The 19,409-nt window shown below is 34.1% G+C and overlaps 1 protein-coding gene across 1 annotated transcript in view; it reads right to left on the bottom strand.

Moving 5' to 3' along the window:
- The window catches only part of LOC123661144 (spectrin beta chain), a 57,018-nt gene that overhangs the window by 17,022 nt on the left and 20,587 nt on the right, over window positions 1-19,409 (bottom strand). The window contains exons 2-9 of the mRNA XM_045596139.1: window positions 6,711-6,884; window positions 3,901-4,052; window positions 3,120-3,293; window positions 2,103-2,391; window positions 1,066-1,237; window positions 762-890; window positions 448-660; window positions 148-345 (exon numbers count right to left, since the gene is read on the bottom strand). Of these exons, the coding sequence (XP_045452095.1) occupies window positions 148-345; window positions 448-660; window positions 762-890; window positions 1,066-1,237; window positions 2,103-2,391; window positions 3,120-3,293; window positions 3,901-4,052; window positions 6,711-6,846 (1,463 nt within the window). The 5' untranslated portion in view covers window positions 6,847-6,884. The remainder of the gene's footprint in view (window positions 1-147; window positions 346-447; window positions 661-761; window positions 891-1,065; window positions 1,238-2,102; window positions 2,392-3,119; window positions 3,294-3,900; window positions 4,053-6,710; window positions 6,885-19,409) is intronic.

Below are 19,409 nucleotides of genomic sequence, written 5' to 3'. Positions count from 1 at the left end.
CAGTCATTAATCATTTTCATTTTTTAGTCATATTTTGCCTGAAGTACGTAACCACTATAGCACACATCTTGAATATAAATCTTTAACCAAATAATAATGTATATCTTTTCACCATACAGAGCAACTAGAAAAATCTAATTCACTCACCTCTCAGCTTGTAGCTCCGAGCAGACAGCCACGACTGCTTGCACGCGCTCTTCATAAGCAAAGATGTCAGTCTCGATAGCCTCGTGTTTCTTAGCAGCCGCTTCAACTGCAGCGAGATCAAAGCCAAAGTTGTCTTGACTGACGAGCCGTTGGTTTTCAGATAGCCATGTCTCACGCATCTGTGCTTTACGGTTGAATCTGAAAATACATATGTTTATTAGTGACATTTAGTTATGCAAACGTCTGTCTCCACTCCTTTGCTGCAGCATGCCCGGCGCGGCCAGCGGGCAGCGCGCTCACCTGGCGGCCAGCTGCTCCAGCTTCTCCTGGCGGATGAGCTCCTCGCGCAGCGCCAGCTCGCGCTCGTGCTCGGCCTTCTCCAGGCGCTCCCAGGCGCGGTTGATGTCGTGGATCATGCGGCCCTCGCGCGGCGTGTACGGCTTCTGGTTGGCGGCGCGCATGCGCGACTGCAGCGTGAACAGCAACACTTCGAGGTTACCCTTCTCGACGAACCTAAGAGGAAAATATTTTTTTTTTTAAATATAACTGATATATGCCTTGAAAACAATAAATGACTACGACTATAATATTGTAAGATTATTAGAACATCTTACTTGGGTGGTTTCTCAACGGTGCGGTAGTTAGCAAACTGTATGAGCTGCTGGCGCACACCCTCTAGCGAGTTCGCGAATGTTCTATCACCCAGCGCTTCGATTGTTCGCTCGATCCATTGCAGGAGGTCACTGAAACGAAACAATATTTATAACCCAATTCCACCAATGTTTTGTTAATTATATTTAAATTTTCGTTACTTATTTTGGTGATTTATATAACATACCAAAACGAATGCATAAGTGCCTGCATTTACCATTTGAACATTTTGACACAAAAAAATCGATCTCTAAGCTCCATAGTTACCTGGTGAGTGACTCGTACTCCTGCATCATTTTGTCATTCTCCATAGCAATGCCGACCACCTTTCCAATCCTCTTGCCCTGGACGGTTTCTTGCTTCATCTTGCTGAAGTAGTGGTAGTATGTTACCACATATGTAATGATTGACCTCTCATCTGGATGTTCGACTGCAATATCTGGTTAAATAATTTTATTATTAATTACTACCCCCTATTTAAGTATACCCCTTCTCTTATTGAGTATAAAATTATTATACTATAGAGGTAGTAACTTTTAAATCTCAAAATAAAAAAAATGAAATTTATTTTATCACGAAAACATTTATGATGGGAGGGCCTAGCTTTTGTGACGTCATATTTGTTAGGAAGACACTGTAAATGTGACAGCGTGACATGGGGAAGAGGAAGGGTCCAAAACGGTGAAATTCCGCGTGTCGTGTTTTATTAACAGCCCCATATCTACAAAAAATGATTAATCACTTCAATTATTGAAAACATTGTTCTTTCATTGTCCACATGTACCTATAAAAGGTTAGTTATTTGTTTTTAGTTATACCAATATTATTAAGACTAGAGCAAAATTTATATTCAAAGACTATATGTGAATAATAAATACAAATAATATTTAATCTAAACCACTCAAAACAATATTGCATAAAATGTGATACTAGTCATAGTTAATCATTTTCTTGGTGTTAACTAGACAGTGGCAAATTTACATACACTGGTGAAATATCTATATATCATCCATATGTATGTACATACCTCTCTGGACAAACAAACAATCATTGAAAATATCAACAAATAAAATATATTTTGATTAGCCAGTTGGCGAAGCGTGCAGTTATCCTTCTCATCCACCCCAAGTCTGGGTTAAATATATGTATTAATCCATTTATATATTTTTGTGTATATTTATCAAAAAAAATGTAATTATGTTAGTAAGCTGCTACTTATTAGGAAGGGACAATTGTGTGTTTGTGTTAAAAGATAATTATTTATTATATCTGTAATTAACTTCCAAATTGAGCTTAAGACAAACCTTCAGCATCCAAAAGCTTTGTGAGTCCGAGTTTCTCCTCGGCCACATTGAAAGCATTGTTAAGATTGTGTATGTGGTTGCTTCTGTGTAACTTCTCGAACTGTATGAGGTCCGGTCTGTGCTTGTGTATGATGGCGTTGAACGCCAACCCGTCCCGCCAAGATGTGGTAAAGTTTCGTACGTTCACGTTGTTGTAACCGGCCGTTTTCATTTGACACCATAATAGCAGTGCGTCCTTAGCGGACTTTGTCTCTTTATTGTCTGTTTCTTCTATTGTTATGTCTTGAATCTGTGAACATAAGTATTAATTCATGTTAAACTATTTTAGTGATCTATTTACTTAAAAACAAGGTTATAATTTAATAGGATACAAGTTATATTATAAAAAAAAAATCTTATTTAATAATAGTAGTAGTTTACACCTTCCTCATAAAGAAAAAATTATGCAATGTAAATAAACTTAAAAATTATATTTAAGGAATTCTAGTTTTTGTCTGTACAAAGGAGATATTTAAGAAAAAAAAAAAAATTATAAAGGATCTTTGGGCTAATAGCAACTTACACTTTTTTTTATCTTTTTTTTAATAGAGGTTTGTTCACAGGTTGAACATGTCACCCTCATTTTTACACACTAAATCTCACACACGATGCTTAAAATATATTTGTACAATTTTATACAATTGTTTTGCTTTTTCGCTAAAAGGAAATATAAGGATTGTATTATGAACTATGTTGTTACGTAGTATATTGTGTTCTTTATAAAACACCTCTCTCTCTCTCTCTCTCTCGGCTTCAATCCGGACACATTCCGTCAAAAAACTTAAATATTAGGTATTTTTAAAATTTTTGTCCGCGCACCACGCAAAAACTACTGAATGAAATTTGTAACAGTTTTCGCATATGTATTACTCAGTCAGTCCAACAATATATATCGACAAAGAATATTAATATATTACTATCAAATTGATTTTCCAGGCCTCTCGACTGTCTCGTATATATTTTAAACTAACAACCTACCTGGAAACGCAGGATGATGGTCCAGATAAGACCAAGGTTGAGCCTCGCGTTGCCGTCGACGATATCGTGCGAGCCCATATTCTCGAGGTGCACTCGCTGTTCTCGCAAAAATTGTAACGCTTTGTCCACGTTTTCGAGGCAATGTATACGCATTTTGCCTTTCGTTGGTCGAGGCTGAAATTAAAATTATATTGGTAAATATATATTACTACTGTATTTCTCGGGTCACTGAAAAAACGTTTATTATATTACGAGCCATGTTTATATTGGGTATATAAACATGGCTCGTAATAACGTATAATACGTTGATGTCCCAAATCAACAATAACAATAATAGGTATTATATACTTTAGTTGCTATAAAGAATACATGTTATCATTTATTCTTTTTAAAACATATTTTATTTAATAGATACATAATCGACACAACACGAAACATTGTTGGTATTGCTATATACAAATTAAATACAGTATTACATACAAGCTAGAAAGAATGAAATACATGCAAAACTATATTTATATATAGGAAAAATAATTTAATTGTATATTTTTTTAATTTATTGTGTCTTTTGGTACATAATTATAGTCTATTCGCGTTAAGAAAATAGCATCTCATCCTTGTCACTCATCGTACTTAGCCCCTTAGCTAATTATATTGTAGTAAATTGGAACGTCGTCTTCAAATTGATCAGTTGAAGTAAGCTTTTCAGATAGACTATAGTAATATATGAGAACTAAATTTTACATCCTTTTCGAACATTTTTATTAGGCAAAATACTCACCAATCTTTCTCCAGAGAGAACCTCCAGCAGCTTGATGAGCATCTTGCCGTCTCTCATGTCCACGTTGAGATCATTGATGCGGCACCCGACACGCACCAGGTGGGAATTCACCCATTTTTGAAATGTCTTCTTTTGGACACTTTCTCGTTCGTCTGAAATAAAAACATTTTTTTACTCATCTACATTGAAACAATTTATAAATAAAACTTACATAGTGAAACTTATTTCCATAATAATAATATGTATATGCAGCTAGCTCTAGATATAGATATAGAAGTCTGAAGATGTAAGCTCTCGATAGTCATTACATGTTCTTCAATTGTAAATCTACACCAGTGGCATTTAATTTTTTGTTCGGTTAGAAACCGCAAGACCTTCAATACACGTAATAGATGGTCGCTTTAAAAGTACGGACAAGTATAAAGAAAATGATTGTTAACACATTAGCCGCCAGTGGGGGCGACCGGGGCGAGGGACCCGCGACGACGCCGGCCTGCACCGACCGCCCTGGGGCAGGGCCATTGCAATAACTGAGTCCTACGTGTATCGAATACTAATGTCTACTAGGTAATACGAGATGCAGATCGAGTTGCGTTACGCTGTAGAGCGGAAACCGAGGTTATTTAAAAGTGCGTTATTATTCTAATTTGTGAAAGTTATTTATTAAATTAATATTATATTTTTAATTTTTCCGTACGACGATTCAATATGTGCTAATTTGACACAAATTATTTTACGTCGTGTGGGATAGGTAAGCTACTGAGGATATTATTGGTACATATATTTCAATATATTGTCTACTAAATGACGGTTATTTTTCATATGCATTGAACCCAAAAGACCATTTGACGCATTTTAGGAAATAAACCAACAATAACTAATTTATTTCTTACACTGTCTTTAATCACTTAATTTTTTCATTCGTTCGTTACTAAAGCATATAAGAGTCACTGATTTTTATATAAACATAATAATAGCTCCACTAAGAACACATTCGACCAACCTCTGAGCTCACACACAACTTTGTCATAGTAAAGTTCCAAGCCGGGCACTTCGATATCGACGCCGCGTTTTATGAGATCGTAGCACTCCGTCGATGTCATATCACCAGCACGGATTGACTGAGGCGTTCGGCGAAAGAACGGGAAGAATTGGAGCGACAAAATACAACTGGTCACTGGACAAGGATATTCGATACGCACGTTCCAGATGTCGACAACACTCGGTTAGGTTTAACGAACTAGTGTTATCGTGAATATTAATATTTTTTGCTCGATTTAAAACTCACGGATTAAAGTTTTGATACACTTTTGATTTCTCGTAACGAATAATTTCGACAGATCATGGTATTAAACGAACAAGCGCCGATATTCCATCGCAATCACTTAAACAGAGATATGTCAGATTACTCGAGCGTTTAAGATAAAACTAGTGAAAAGTTAACCAATTTTAGTGAGGAACTACTCACTAACGAATTAATACTGGCACAAACTGTTCATTATCCTGCCAATATGGGGAAAACGGAAGCGGTGGCTATTGGTGGCAATGTTGTGATAAGCTCCGTGAGCAAATATAATAATAACCATAATGTTATTAAGGTTATGTTATAATAATGCACGCATATAATTAAACGTACAAAAATATAAATATACCGGAGTATACCAGTTACGGATAATTGAGTCATACTGTGTTAAATTGAAGTAATTATTTCAGCGAGCCGTACAAAGTAAATAGTCGACCGTGTTATCGTTTACCTACATTGCTGTGTCCGTATTATTATCGCCTATAGATGCTCTTATCGCTGAGCGTATCGTAACTTTTAGGTACACATAACACAAGACACAAGTCGACCGAAGACTTATAGAATAATGTTAAGTCATATAAATAATTTAGGTTAGTATTTTATTATAACACACCGATGCAAAACAGAAATGTGTCGAATGTCGAACCTTTAACAAAAAGTTCACTCCCGGTCAGTAAAATTAGCGTAATACAGAAAATAAGGTCTAAGTTTAGTCCAAATTTTTAGCTACATGTATTTTTTATATACTTTACTATTTATACAGATGTAAATCACTGATGTGGTTAATTTTTTGCAGACGTTCAAGTGGCGAGCTACTAAAGCCTGTTATAATTATGTATGTATGTATGTAACTACGCGTTATCAAAGATTACTCAAAAAGTAGTTATCAGATCTCGATAAAATTTAAATGTGAGCACATAATAAACACCAGCTTTCGATTAAATTAAAACTTATCAAAATCGGAACACTCAGTAAAAAGTTATGCGGATTTTCGAGACGTTCCCTCGGTTTCCTTATCATGGTATCAAACTAGGGATATCTAATTTCCAACATAAAAAGATTTATCAAAATCGGTACATCTAGTAGAAAGATATGCGGTATAGTACAACGTAGTACGACGAAAAAATCGTCAAGTAAAAACGCATTATTAGATATAACTCGAAAAGTAGTTGTTAGATCTCAAATAAATTTAAATGGGACCAAATGACACACACCACCTTTCGATTAAAAAAAAACTTGTCGAAATCGGTCCACCCAGTCAAAAGTTCTGAAGTAACATACATTTTAAAACAAAATACAGTCGAATTGAGAACCTCCTCCTTTTTTGGAAGTCGGTTAAAAAATTAAGCATCGAAAATACTAAAAGCGTCTTTTTATAAAATTTGAATGATATGCATATCGGATCGGATATATTAAAAGCTTCGGAAAAAGTTAACATGCATTATCTTATTAATTCTAATGAGACTGTCTGGTGAAGTCGAATAAAAAATTCTGATTATGTTATAACCTGCAAGCGCTTTGATGCGCGATCGTTCGAAGAGCCTTGACGATGAGTTGCCGCCATCGTACTCGATTTCGTCGATGATCTCCTGGCCGTGGCCGATGGACGGGTCCCAACGGGACACCGAGATGTCGGTCGTCATCGCGACCTACTGCACCTCACCGCGCCACACTCAAATATCTGAAAACAAGACAACATGCAATTAATATACCTTTAATTTAAATATAACTTATATAACTATATAACTGTTTTTTTCATAACATTTTCTTCGAAACATTTTCTTCGAAATAAATTAAAAAAAAAATTAAAGACTAGAAATCAGACGTTTAAAATTTTTACGAAAATAAGTTTATAGAAACTTTTACCAACCCTTAGAGTTTTCTTTTCATCAATTCCGAAACGAAAAAGAATTGGTCTAGTAGAGATTACATTTCTACTATAGACCAGTTTTTTCCATTTTTTTAATGTAAGAAGTACTAGTATGTACAAACAGAAAAAAAAATTCTCCCAAGTAGTTATCTTAAAATAAAAAAAAACAAGGCACTGTTGATAGGATAAGTCGTTACGAGATAAACACTAAAGTTGTTTAAATACTTTTAACGAACGTGTCGTCAACAAATAAGTATTACAAAACACGTTTCACCTTGAACATATTTCTCATGTACTAACAAAGCCGCTAACGAAACAAAACACATGTGCATTTACCGTTTTACTCCTTTTCGTTTACTAAACGGTCAGGATCGGCTTACAAGAAATATTATTCCACAGTGTTGCATGTTTATTTTGACTACACACCGGTCCTAACGAACTGCACTCAATAACAAAATATTTGCAGTGACGTCATGCCTCGATAAGATTACATAATCTATAATCTATCTATCTATCTATCTATACATATATAAAAGCGAAAGGTCACTCATCACGAAATTTCCGAAACTATAACACCTACAAACTTGAAATTTGGCAGGTAGGCTCCTTATAGGACGTAGGCATCCGCTAAGAACGGATTTTACAAAACTTGACCCCTAAGGGGGTAAAACGGGGGTTGGAAGTTTGTATGAAAGTTCTATGTTTTTAAAGTAAGATGCTTGATATTTAAAATTTATGCTCTATAAATGATGAGAAGGTGTTCAAATAATGTATATTTAGAAATCAACTCCCTTTTTGGGTTCAAACGGGGGATGGTAGGTTGACCCACTCATCACGAAATCTCCGACAATGTAACAACTATAAACTTGAAATTTGGCAGGTAGGTTCCTTAAAGGGCGTAGACATCCACTAAGAATTTATTTTACGAAACTCGAACCCTAAGGGGATAAAACGGGGGTCGGAAGTTTGTATGAAAGGCCTATGTTTTTAAAGTAAGAGACGAAATTTAAAATTTATGCTCTATAGATGGTGAAAAGGAGTCCAAACAATGCATCGTAATCTTTATATATAAAAGAGAAAGGTCACTGACTCACTCATCACGAGAACTCAAAAACCGCTGGATGGTCTTCCATCCAGGATGGACTAAGATGAAATTTAGCAGGGAGGTAGATTATAGTTAGTAAACGTCCGCTAAGAACGGATTTTTTGATATTCCACTGCTAAGGGCGTTTGATTGGGGTTGATAGTTTGTATGAAACATATACAGCAGCTATAAGTTCGCCTGCTAGGTTATTTACACTGCAGCCTGAAAATAAAACTAAAAATGTGGTGTATAGAGAGGTTTTATAAAAATAACTAATAAATTATACTAAATTGTGCCTTTTAAAAAATTATTCAGCGTGATAAGCATTTCAAGTGACTGAAATAAAAAAATAATTTGCATAAACATCTTGATAGTAATGCATATCTTCACAACCACGCGAACGTAGTCGCGGGCAACAGTTAGTGTATTATAACAATAAGTCCCCAAAAGTGTATGTGATCGATTCCCTCAAAATTTACTGGGCTTCAAGAGGAAGGTTTACGGAACGACTAAGCCGATTTTGATGAGATTTTGGGTTTTCATTGAAAGTTTGCCGGGAAAACTTTGTGACTCACTGATTTAAACGCGGGCGAAGCCGCGGGCACAGCTAGTTATCTATATTTTAAAGTACTATCGGCACCCCTTACCTTACCTTTAAACATTTAATTTTTTGTTGAATCAAAAAAAAATAGTTTTAACTCGGCGTGAGGCGCGCCCATATTGTTTCACGTAATGTATTAATGTACAACAATATACTGTATTATTATTTGTAATAAAATCACAGTGTAAAATTAAGTACTTTTTGTAATTCAAATTTTGACTCCTTATTTTTTTCTTGAATATAATAATTATATATATCGAAATAAAATATAGCCCATCGTACAAATTGGATCAAACTCCACACGGTGTGCAAATTGATTAAATTCGGTTAAGTCGTTCAGTGTGCCTAGTGCGAGTTTTATTCACAGAAACATGACAGAAACGCGTTTATACGTGAAGATTATTTTGTATGGGAATTTAAACAGTGTAGCCTAGACGATAAAGAATAGTATACGATACAATCGATACAGAGTCATCTAGCGGCAAATGCTAGAACTAGGTTGAAATCCCGAATTTCCCATACAAAATGAAGTTAAAATTTACGCCCGTTATTTATTTATTTATTTATTTATTGATCCACCAACATTTGTTTACATCAATACATACAAAAACAAAAATACATAATATACATAACTTAATCTAGATGTAACAAACACTTACAGGCAGATACATCATGCTTAATATAAATAAAACTTCTAATCACGAGTTGAAGTAAAAACTAAATAAAAACAAAATAAAAAAAAAACACAAAAAAAGAAAGAAGTATAAACACATTTTAAGATGATTGGAGTTCGGTATTTAACAGCGATCGAACTTTATTAGTTGAGTCTGCATTAATATCAAATAGGTCACTATGGCCATTAACCAGCTTGCAAAGCCTAGGAACAGGGGAGTTTGATCCAAACACTGTTTTACGGGGTGGTGGATAGAGGGGAGCTATTTTGTTACGAGGAGGCCTAATTGGTTATTGCGAGACAAATTAAACAAAAGTCGCACTAGGCACTCTGGAGTCCATCGCGAACAAACAACGTAACGCGTAATTAATATATATTAAGAATATTAAAAAAAAACGAGTTCAATATCAAAATGAAATAACTTATTCTTACAGACGAATACGAATAATCTGTGGGGGTTCTAAATCTTACCAATGACTAGTTTTATTAATAGATAAATTTACCAGGTTTTAAGTAAAGCAAAAGGCACGTCACCTGGATACTGACAATTTTGTGTACGTATACAAGTCCCGATATGTCTCGACACCGGTATGTCTTTCCTTACCTTCTTGCTCTGAATTATATTCATACCGACTATATTCGTTATATTGTCTTCAACTTTGTAAATACTTATTCATACATACATACATATAATCACGCCTCTTTCCCGTAGGGGTAGGCAGAGACCACTTCACTCACTTCTTTCCACTTGCTACGATCCTTACATACTTCTTTCGCTTCGTCTCGCTCGCTTCGCTCGTTCTTCGTGTACCGATTTTGATAATTTTTAATTTAATGAAAAGTTGATGTTCATCATGTGGTCACATTTAAATTTTATCGAGATCTGATAACTACTTTTTGAGTAATCTTTGATAACGCGTATTTACTTGACAATTTTTTCGTCGATCTACGTTGTATTACTTGTCAATGTAAATTGAAGTCGGTTTTTTTTCGTTTGTCTGCAAACACAATTATTTAAAGGCAGTTAATCTTCTGTTTGTTCTTTATTATGAAGAAAATAAGACACGTTGTTAGTCTAAAGTAACTAAAACGAAAAGTAAAATACTAAAAATAATACGACACTAATAAACGTTACCGGGTCAAACAGCCATTTGTGCCTAAAGGGTCTGTTGGTGATGAATAACGCACAAACAGTAGTCAGCCATTCAAAATGGCAGACCGTTGGACGTTCCTCAAAAGGTACTCAAAGCGGCGCGTCACAAAATTAAGCTGAAACCCTAAATTTTTCAAAATGCACTGTGAAGAATTTTTGCCGGTAGCGCCTCCTATCGGATTAAAGACATATATGACCTTAGACATTTAAGTGTATTCGACTAAACTTTTCATGATAGAATTCGTTTTGAGTTAATTGATGGTGAGTCTCTGTCCTCAATAGAGGCGACCTCTAGACGGGTGAGCTCATAAGTGCAAACTGTTTTAATTGTTGTTTCATCATAAAACTTAAAATTCATAATCTTATGTGTTGGTCCTAATTAGTTAGTTTGTTTATCCCTAATCAAGAATGTAAATACGATAACATTTCATACAAAATTTGTTGGCTCTTTTCCAACATAAGGACAAACATAAAATAATTCTTAAGGAATTTACATTATATGACCACTTGGTTTGAAAAGTATTAAATTGGTTTAAATACTCGGAAGCGTCAATTGGAAATTTTTGTTAAATAAATTTTATTTTGGAAATGAACACTTTTAAACATTCACTTTAGCCTATCGCAGTCCACTGCTGGACATAGGTCTCCACAAGTTCTCAGAACTCATATGTTTTGTGCCCATAGTCACGACGCTGGGCAGGCGGGTTGGTGACCGCAGGGCTGGCTTTGGCGCGCCGAAGACGCTGCTGCCCGTATTCGGCCTGTGCATTTCAAAGCCAGCAGTATTATGATTATCCCGCCATCGGTCGGTTTTTTAAGTTCCAAGGTGGTAGTGAAACTGTGTTATCCTTTAGTCGTCTCTTACGACACCCACGGGAAGAGAGGTATATTCCTTACGGCTTTTAAACATTACCTCCTTAATAAGAAAACTGTAACAAAACAATTCTGTCCATTGATCAAAAGTTAAAATCTCTGTCTCTCTATAATCGCTGCTAAAGCCAAAACTATTTCTTCTCATTTTATCTGTATATCTATCGGTTTATATCTTGGCCGTGCTTGACACCGAAACTACAGAAAGGATGAGAATGAAACTTGGCTTGATTTTAGTTCAGCTAGTACGACACTAAATATTTTTTATGCTGAAATTCAATACGATTCCCATTTGGAATAACATACTAACAAAGGTTAATGACCACTGGCCTTGACCAAATTGTAGATATAGTCTTTCAAAGACGTACAATAAGGTGACACCGTAAGTGATGTTAAATCTCTGTTTTTTACGTAAAACAAAGCAAATTGATATTTGTATGTTTCGTATGATTCTGTATCCAAAAGTTCCAAAGAATCTTATTACTGTGACTTGTCTGTCATATACTTGTATCTTTCTAACCGTCACTGAAAGATATTTCAAATCACATAATAACCACAATTACAACATAATCAAAAATTGATAAAACTATAATTTCTAAAACAATATCCCTATAAAAATATGTTTTATAATGTTTTGAAACTCAGTCTTAAATATATAGACTGAGACTATAAATACTGAAAATTTGAATATTAGAATATACGGAAGTGAGAACCCTTCGATTAAGACGATTTTCAATACCTAATATGTTTATACCATCAATTACCCTGTCTCTGATAGAAATTCCTAATTCCTATCGTAGTCCATAAAAACATGAACATCAATATCATATTGCTCAATCATGTTAATTTAAATAGTAAAGCTCTTGTGTCAAAAACAACCGATAAATATTAAGTTAGGACAAACAATATACGTCACTACCATTAGTCAACACTTTGTCATTCAGTCAGTCAGTCGGTCAATTCTTTTTTTATAATTGTTTGCTCCCAAACGAAAAAAAAAACCGATTAAAATTAACAAACACACTAGTCGTTACTACGATTTTCGAGGAATTTCCTCGATTTTTCTGGGACTCCATCATCAGATCCTGGTTTTCTTAACATGGTACCATACTTAGGATATCTCCTTTCTAACAAAAAAAAAAGAATGATCATAATCGGTTCATAAACGACGAAGTTATCCCCGAACATATATAATAAATATATATGTATATACACGGTCAAATTGAGTAACCTCCTCCTTTTTTGAAGTCGGTTAAAAAGTAAACTAACTATGTAGACTTTAGATTAAATAATGATACCTGTATAATTTAAAAATTGATTCCAAATACATTTCGGTAGGTATAGATTTCAGCTATTTTATTAATAAGTAGCTTAATAAATAAGCAGTCAAATTTCTACTAAATTTATTTTTAGAAATTCCGATTCACGTCACATTTATAAAATCCCCACTCGTAAGTCTAAAATTAATTTTCTTTCTAAGTGAACGATTTGATTATTAACGTAATCAGATGACCTTGACGGGAACGTTTACTTTGAATGAATATAATTTCATATTATGAAATAAAAAGTGGCGCAATGTTTTTCTATTATTATACTGTAATATATACAAAAATCTACATAATTGCTTACGTGAGACGTGCAAAAAACATCAATTATTAAGTTTACCGTCGTATGCGTAACTACATAACGTAAGACATACATAGGATAGGCAACAACTTATCCTTTAAATAGCCATGTGTGCTCACAAGTTTAATATGTAATCTCTAAGACCATCTCTATGTACATTTAAAAAAAAATACAACATTTATATAAGCGATGAGTAAACAATAAAAATAAAACTCGAAAATAATGACATCGCAATGACGTCATTCTGACTCATTATCAGTCATCTTTACATACAAATCACATATTTACATATAAAGACATAATATCTATTGTAATAGATACATTATTAAAAATAGAGAAACAGACAAACGCACAACGTCGGGGAGAAATGGACAACAACCAGAGTACGAGAGATATATAAAGACTACAAGTAGCGTAAAGTTTAAATTTTGCAACAGTTTGAAACATCTAATACCTACTCGTCAACTTTTACAATAACTAAAACAATGAACAATAATAAGTTGTCTCGTGAGAACACTATACAGTATCCAGGACGCGCCAAGGTTTCTGATGTTTATATTGCATTACTATATTAATCTATTATATATAATCATGTCTTCAGAATATCTTTCATCACATCAGCCTTTCGCAGTCCACCACTGGACATAAGCCTCCACAAGTTCACGACAAAAATGGCGTGAACTCATGTGTTTTGCCAATAGTCACCATGCTGGGCAGGCGGGTTGGTGACCGCAGGGTTGATTTTGTCGCAACGAAGACGCTGCTGCCCGTCCTCGGCCTGTGTATTTCAAAGCCAGCAGTTAGATGGTTATCCCGCCATCGGTCGGCTTTTTAAGTTCCAAGGTAGTAGTGGAACTGTGTTATCCCTTAGTCGCCTCTTACGACACCAGAGGAGGCGGCTATATTCTTTAATGCCTTAACCACACAGCATTCAGGATGTCCAGAGGGGGCGGCTATATTCTTTAATGCCTTAACCACACAGCATTCATGATGTCTTTAGATAACAAAAAAGTAGAGATACTTTATTTTAAACCGGATATCAATATTTTTTTCGCTATTTAAGTGGAAGCGATTTAACTTAGAAGCGAGGGTAAAAAAATTTGTTGCTCTCAACTCTATGTGGGTCGTTTTAAGTCGTCCTTTTTTCATTTAATTGCAATGAGAGTTGAGCGACGTGATTCACTTAAACAGGTCGCAAAAATTGTAATACTTTAAAAACTGTGTACATCCATACTTATACCAGTTATGTGTAACTTTTGTTTCGTTTCTTTTAAAAATCTTTTAATTTTCTGAAGAAAAAACTTTCCCACGAAACAATGTAAATATAGTAAAGACGTATCGCAGCATACTTACGTACCGAAAAAAAAAATAATTTATAAATATAATATAAAAAACCTACAATATAAGACAATTTTATAAATTATACTAACACGAAAACCTTCCAACTTCTTACAAATAAATAATATAAATAGTTTATATCGGAAAAGCTTGGATTCATAAAAAAATTAAGTATAATAAAAAAAGATGTACTTAATAAACATTCTTTGATTCACAATATACCCGGACGTTCATTATGACTACTTCTGAACCAAAAAGGAAGAGTCTTCGCCCTTCGTCTTAAGATTCCTTTACTCAAAACAAAAGCATTAAACTTTTTTGAATTAAACAATGAAAAGGATTATTAATAATCATTGATATGTGAAATTTTATTGTTATTAGTACCAAAAAACCTACCTGTATTACTACACCTGTAAAAATATAGTCTAGACATTATAATCAAAACTGCTACTTTTTTATACTTAATCGCATAAAATTATGTGAACAATAGCAAGTATTTACTCGAGTTCATTACAGTCACTACTATAAGTCATACAAGTAGAATTAATGTCTCATAATGTGTCTTCATTTCAAGAAACAAATGACGGATAAAGCGAGCGTAGCCAATAGACAAGTGAGGACGTTGACCCGAGGTAGGCAGACATGGCGGCGGTACATACACCATGGGCAACATTAAAGAGCTACCATGCATGGGCGTATTGCGTACCCTTCGGCCATTTCAACTATACATATTCCTAAAGCTATAAAAGAACCTGCCGAGTAAATGTAAATATTTGTTAAAAAGAAGGAATTACATTGATGCTGCGTATATGTTGTATATAGTGATAGAGCAACGTGATATGAGCTGTATGCTATAAATTAATTGTTTTAAAAATTTGAGGAGTAGACAATAGGATAATTTTCACATTAAAAATATTTTTATCAATTTTTTCATTTTTTATTTTCTATTCATTATTATCTAGTAAGAGCAATTTCATACTCGTATTATATAAAAGCAAATGCTTTATATAATACGAAAACGTTTCAGAAACCTTATTACCAGTTTGGAACTTGTATTCAAGTACTTATGCAACTACTATTTTTTTAGTTTCTATTGCTTAAAAAAAATAACATAACGAAGTCAACATCAATGATGTTTGCCGCAGTCGTTAAACACTTTCGAGGCCTTTCAGCTACCGTGACTTCCCCCGTACTTATCACATCAACCGAACCACTAGACGTCATGCAATCAAAGAGGGGACAAAATATAGTTTCCTCTGTCACTAATCGCTGTAACGCATACACAACAAGCAAAAATAGGTACGCGATTTTAAATGCCAAGCCGTAGAAATAGAATTGAAATTTGCATGGCGCCTTAAATAATCTTATAACCGTTACTTCTCCATCGTATTCCGGTTTGAAAAACGGATATCCTGTCTGTGGCGTAGAAATAGTTCAGCAACATTAAGCACAGGTTGATAATGAGCGTGCTCAATAAAAAGACGCGACTTTTGTTCCTTTGGTCCTTTTATTATTATTATTTTTATTCTGATATGTACTATCTATATTTACAGTACCTAGGGTCTTCTGCTTATCTTATGGGTATATAAGTTTTGTCCTTGTACAAGTATAATAGCAATCAAGATACAATAATAGAAAGTGTGTTTTTCTGATAATTCCTGGCCCAAGTTTATTTCTAAATAAATTTTAAATAACTGCAAGAAAAATTAGAGCAAAGCTTAGATACCACTTCCACTATAGCTGAGTCAAACCAATACTTCCTGTTACCTAAAATAGCTTATGAGGCGACTAGTATTGGCATCTTCTCTCCTATTTATAACTAGCAAATTTAACGCAAGCTATAAACTCGTTTACTGATGAATTTACTTAAAAACGGAACTCTCTTTATATTTTACTAGCTGCGCCCGCGACTTCGTCCGCGTAGTATTAAAAAAAAATATTGTTCAGCTCGCAGAGTTACAAAACAAAAATATTTCTAAAAAACGTAGCCTATGTTACTCCTTATTACATCAGCTATCTGCCAGTGAAAGTCCCGTCAAAATCGGTCGAGCCGTTTCAGAGATTAGCCGGAACAACACAGACAGACAACAGACAGACAAAAATTTAAAAAAATGTCATTTTGGTATACGTACTGTATATACCTACATCCATATGCATTTAGTAAAAAGCGACTATTTTAATATTACAAACAGACACTACAATTTTATTTATCTGTATGTCTGTAGATTATGAAAATAGTTTTGTTTTTAAGTAAAGTTAGATGTAAGAGTTAATTATTTATCCTAGATATTATAGCAATAGTATGATTGTTTTGTATGAAATAAAAACAAAATATTCAAATATAATTTACTTTAAATACCTTACAAAAAATATAAAAAATACAATGCCCTACATTATTTAAAACAGCGTCGTTATGAATTTAGAGAATATGAATCGGAAATGCTAATGAAAGGTGAGCGTATCGTACTCACACACATCTGCTTACTAACCATTTCAAAAACAATAGCGCGTCATTACTATGTGCATTTTGTACCGTTCATTCAAAACCGCGGGAAGCTATGCGATTTTAATCACGGCACCCTATTAGCATGAGTTACATTACGGCACTTGGTACTACGTGTTAAAGTATATTTTAAATAAGCCATTTAGACTAACTGTTCCTGCGGATGCAGAACCTAGTTGTTTACGGTTCGTCACAGTACGCCGCGTGCCTGCCACTAACAGCCGAACCGCTTCTGCATTTTAACCGCACTTCAATCTCTGTTTTGTTTGTTTTTGTAATCAGCCTTCGACTTTTATTCCTATTCTAAAGCTGAGCTTGAAATAAATTGTACAACGGCATTTCCGTTGTAGTTATTTTGTTGTTTCAAGAATTATACTAAAGTATTTAAAATTCTATGAAAATTTCAGCGTGACACTGTGTGAGTGAATCATATCACACGACTACGTTTTTACAATATAAAAATCGAAAGTCAGACACGCTAAGCAATTTTCTTAACAATAAAAAAAATTGCTATTGCTAAAATACCTATTAAGCTGAAATTGATCTCACGGTCATAAATTTTTTTATGAAGTGATTAAATGAAGTAAGTCGAAGCACGATTTCCAGTTACCAACGACTGTTGACATCAGACGGCTCTAAATATAGCATTATTAGCTCCCACTAGTAGTTCTGCTTGAATTTTTAGCTTTCACTAATTTGCTAGAAAATACGATTAAAATTTTTGAAATTTTAACAATTTTATAATCACTAATTAAAACTTAATATTAACATGCAGAGAAATTTTAAATAATAAAAATTAAACTAAGAAGTGAATACAAAGATAAAAAGAGTTTTAAGAGTTTTTATAAAAACGTAAGTTTTTCTATTATTACATAATTGTTGTAAACGTGAGAATTAATGACGTTATGAGATAAGAAGAAAAGCCAGAAAAATTTCGTTTCATTTTTACTAAATCGAAATAATATTCATAAAATAAAAATGGGTCACGATGAGTCGCCGTTTCGTAGTGACGCCTTGCGGCAGCGTTCGAGATTCGTGTAGGAGTAATATGTCCAGCAGTAAACGGACATCGACTGAAGACGAAAACTAAATATTGTACAGAACTTACGGTGCAATATACGATCCACTCATACTTTATAAACAGTTAAAGGTCTACACAATCTAACCGAGGTTTGAACGAATTAGCGGACGAACTAACAACTAACAGGTACTTCCCATGTTTGTTGCAGAGCACGGACGAATCTATTAACCCAAATATAGACAACGCCCGAGCCTTGTTTGCGTACTACCATAAAACATTAGTTCTTTTTCAAATATATCTACGAAAGAACTATACAATAAACATGTATTAAGTTAAATGGTACACGGTACATGGCATTGACGATTGCCCTTCAATTTGGACAATTATTTTGCTAAAATCGAACACGGTTGGAAAATACAGCAAACTAAGAATCAGCTCTATACAACCGTCCAACGTAAATAGTAGATGAATGAATATACACAGAAAAGGTCGTGACGATCGAAAACGTGATGCTTCACAAAAACAAAAGGGATATCCGGTCAACAACGCCACCTCCAAATAGAAATCGCTTTAGTTACGGAAAAGTTCACGATCATTGGAATACGAAAATCTTTATTTTTCAAAGAGTAATCAAATTACAAAAAACATGGGTTTTCTTTAAATGTTTTCGATATTTCTTGCATTAAACTAATTCATGTTCTCATTTAAATTTTCATTCTATGAATCATCAATATATTGATATCAACACTTGCGAAGCCAATAAACATTTTTACTTATAATCTTCTTCCTCGCGAGTGATAATACAATTTATTGGAACTTATCAGACGCATTTGTCTCTATTTCCCGATTTATTTCGGTAGATGATTTTAACGCAATATACCCGATGATTTTATTTTTAAATTCGCGTAGGTACATTGCTCTCAATATTGAGGTTGGATGAAACAAGGCGAATTGTTACTTTGTTTATGGTTTTAATAATAGCCATAACTTAAATACGAACGAATTTCTCAAAACTTGACAATAAAAAATATTTCTCTAAAATTTAAAAATTCAATCTGTCTTCGAAATTTGGCATTAACCTGTATTTCTGAAATTATTCTCTTTTGATATGACTAATTAGATTTACTTTAAGAATGTGGCATAAAAATACAAAAATCCTTTCAACTTGACTTCTAGACTGTTTTTTTATCTAGGGGAACCATTACGTCATTCGTTCAAATGGATTGGTTGTCATTATTATTATGACTGCAACATCACAAACTGGGAGGGTGAGTTAGAAGTCAATGAGACCGCGCGTGGGTGTCGGCACTGAACTCTACTCGGCAGGATGAATTTCATTAGTTGCCAACGACATACCTTGAATAAGCGTTTCTGTGGCGCTTGGCATTTAAAATTCTTCTCTAGACCTATTTATTCTTTCAATTTTTGTTTTTGTTTTTTCTAGTGCTGTTTATATCATCTTTTAAT

This window comes from Melitaea cinxia, chromosome 16 (genome assembly GCF_905220565.1).
Source record: "Melitaea cinxia chromosome 16, ilMelCinx1.1, whole genome shotgun sequence".
Taxonomy (NCBI): Eukaryota; Metazoa; Arthropoda; class Insecta; order Lepidoptera; family Nymphalidae; genus Melitaea; species Melitaea cinxia.
Note: the sequence above shows the minus strand (reverse complement) of the source record. Positions and strands in the feature narration are given on the sequence as shown.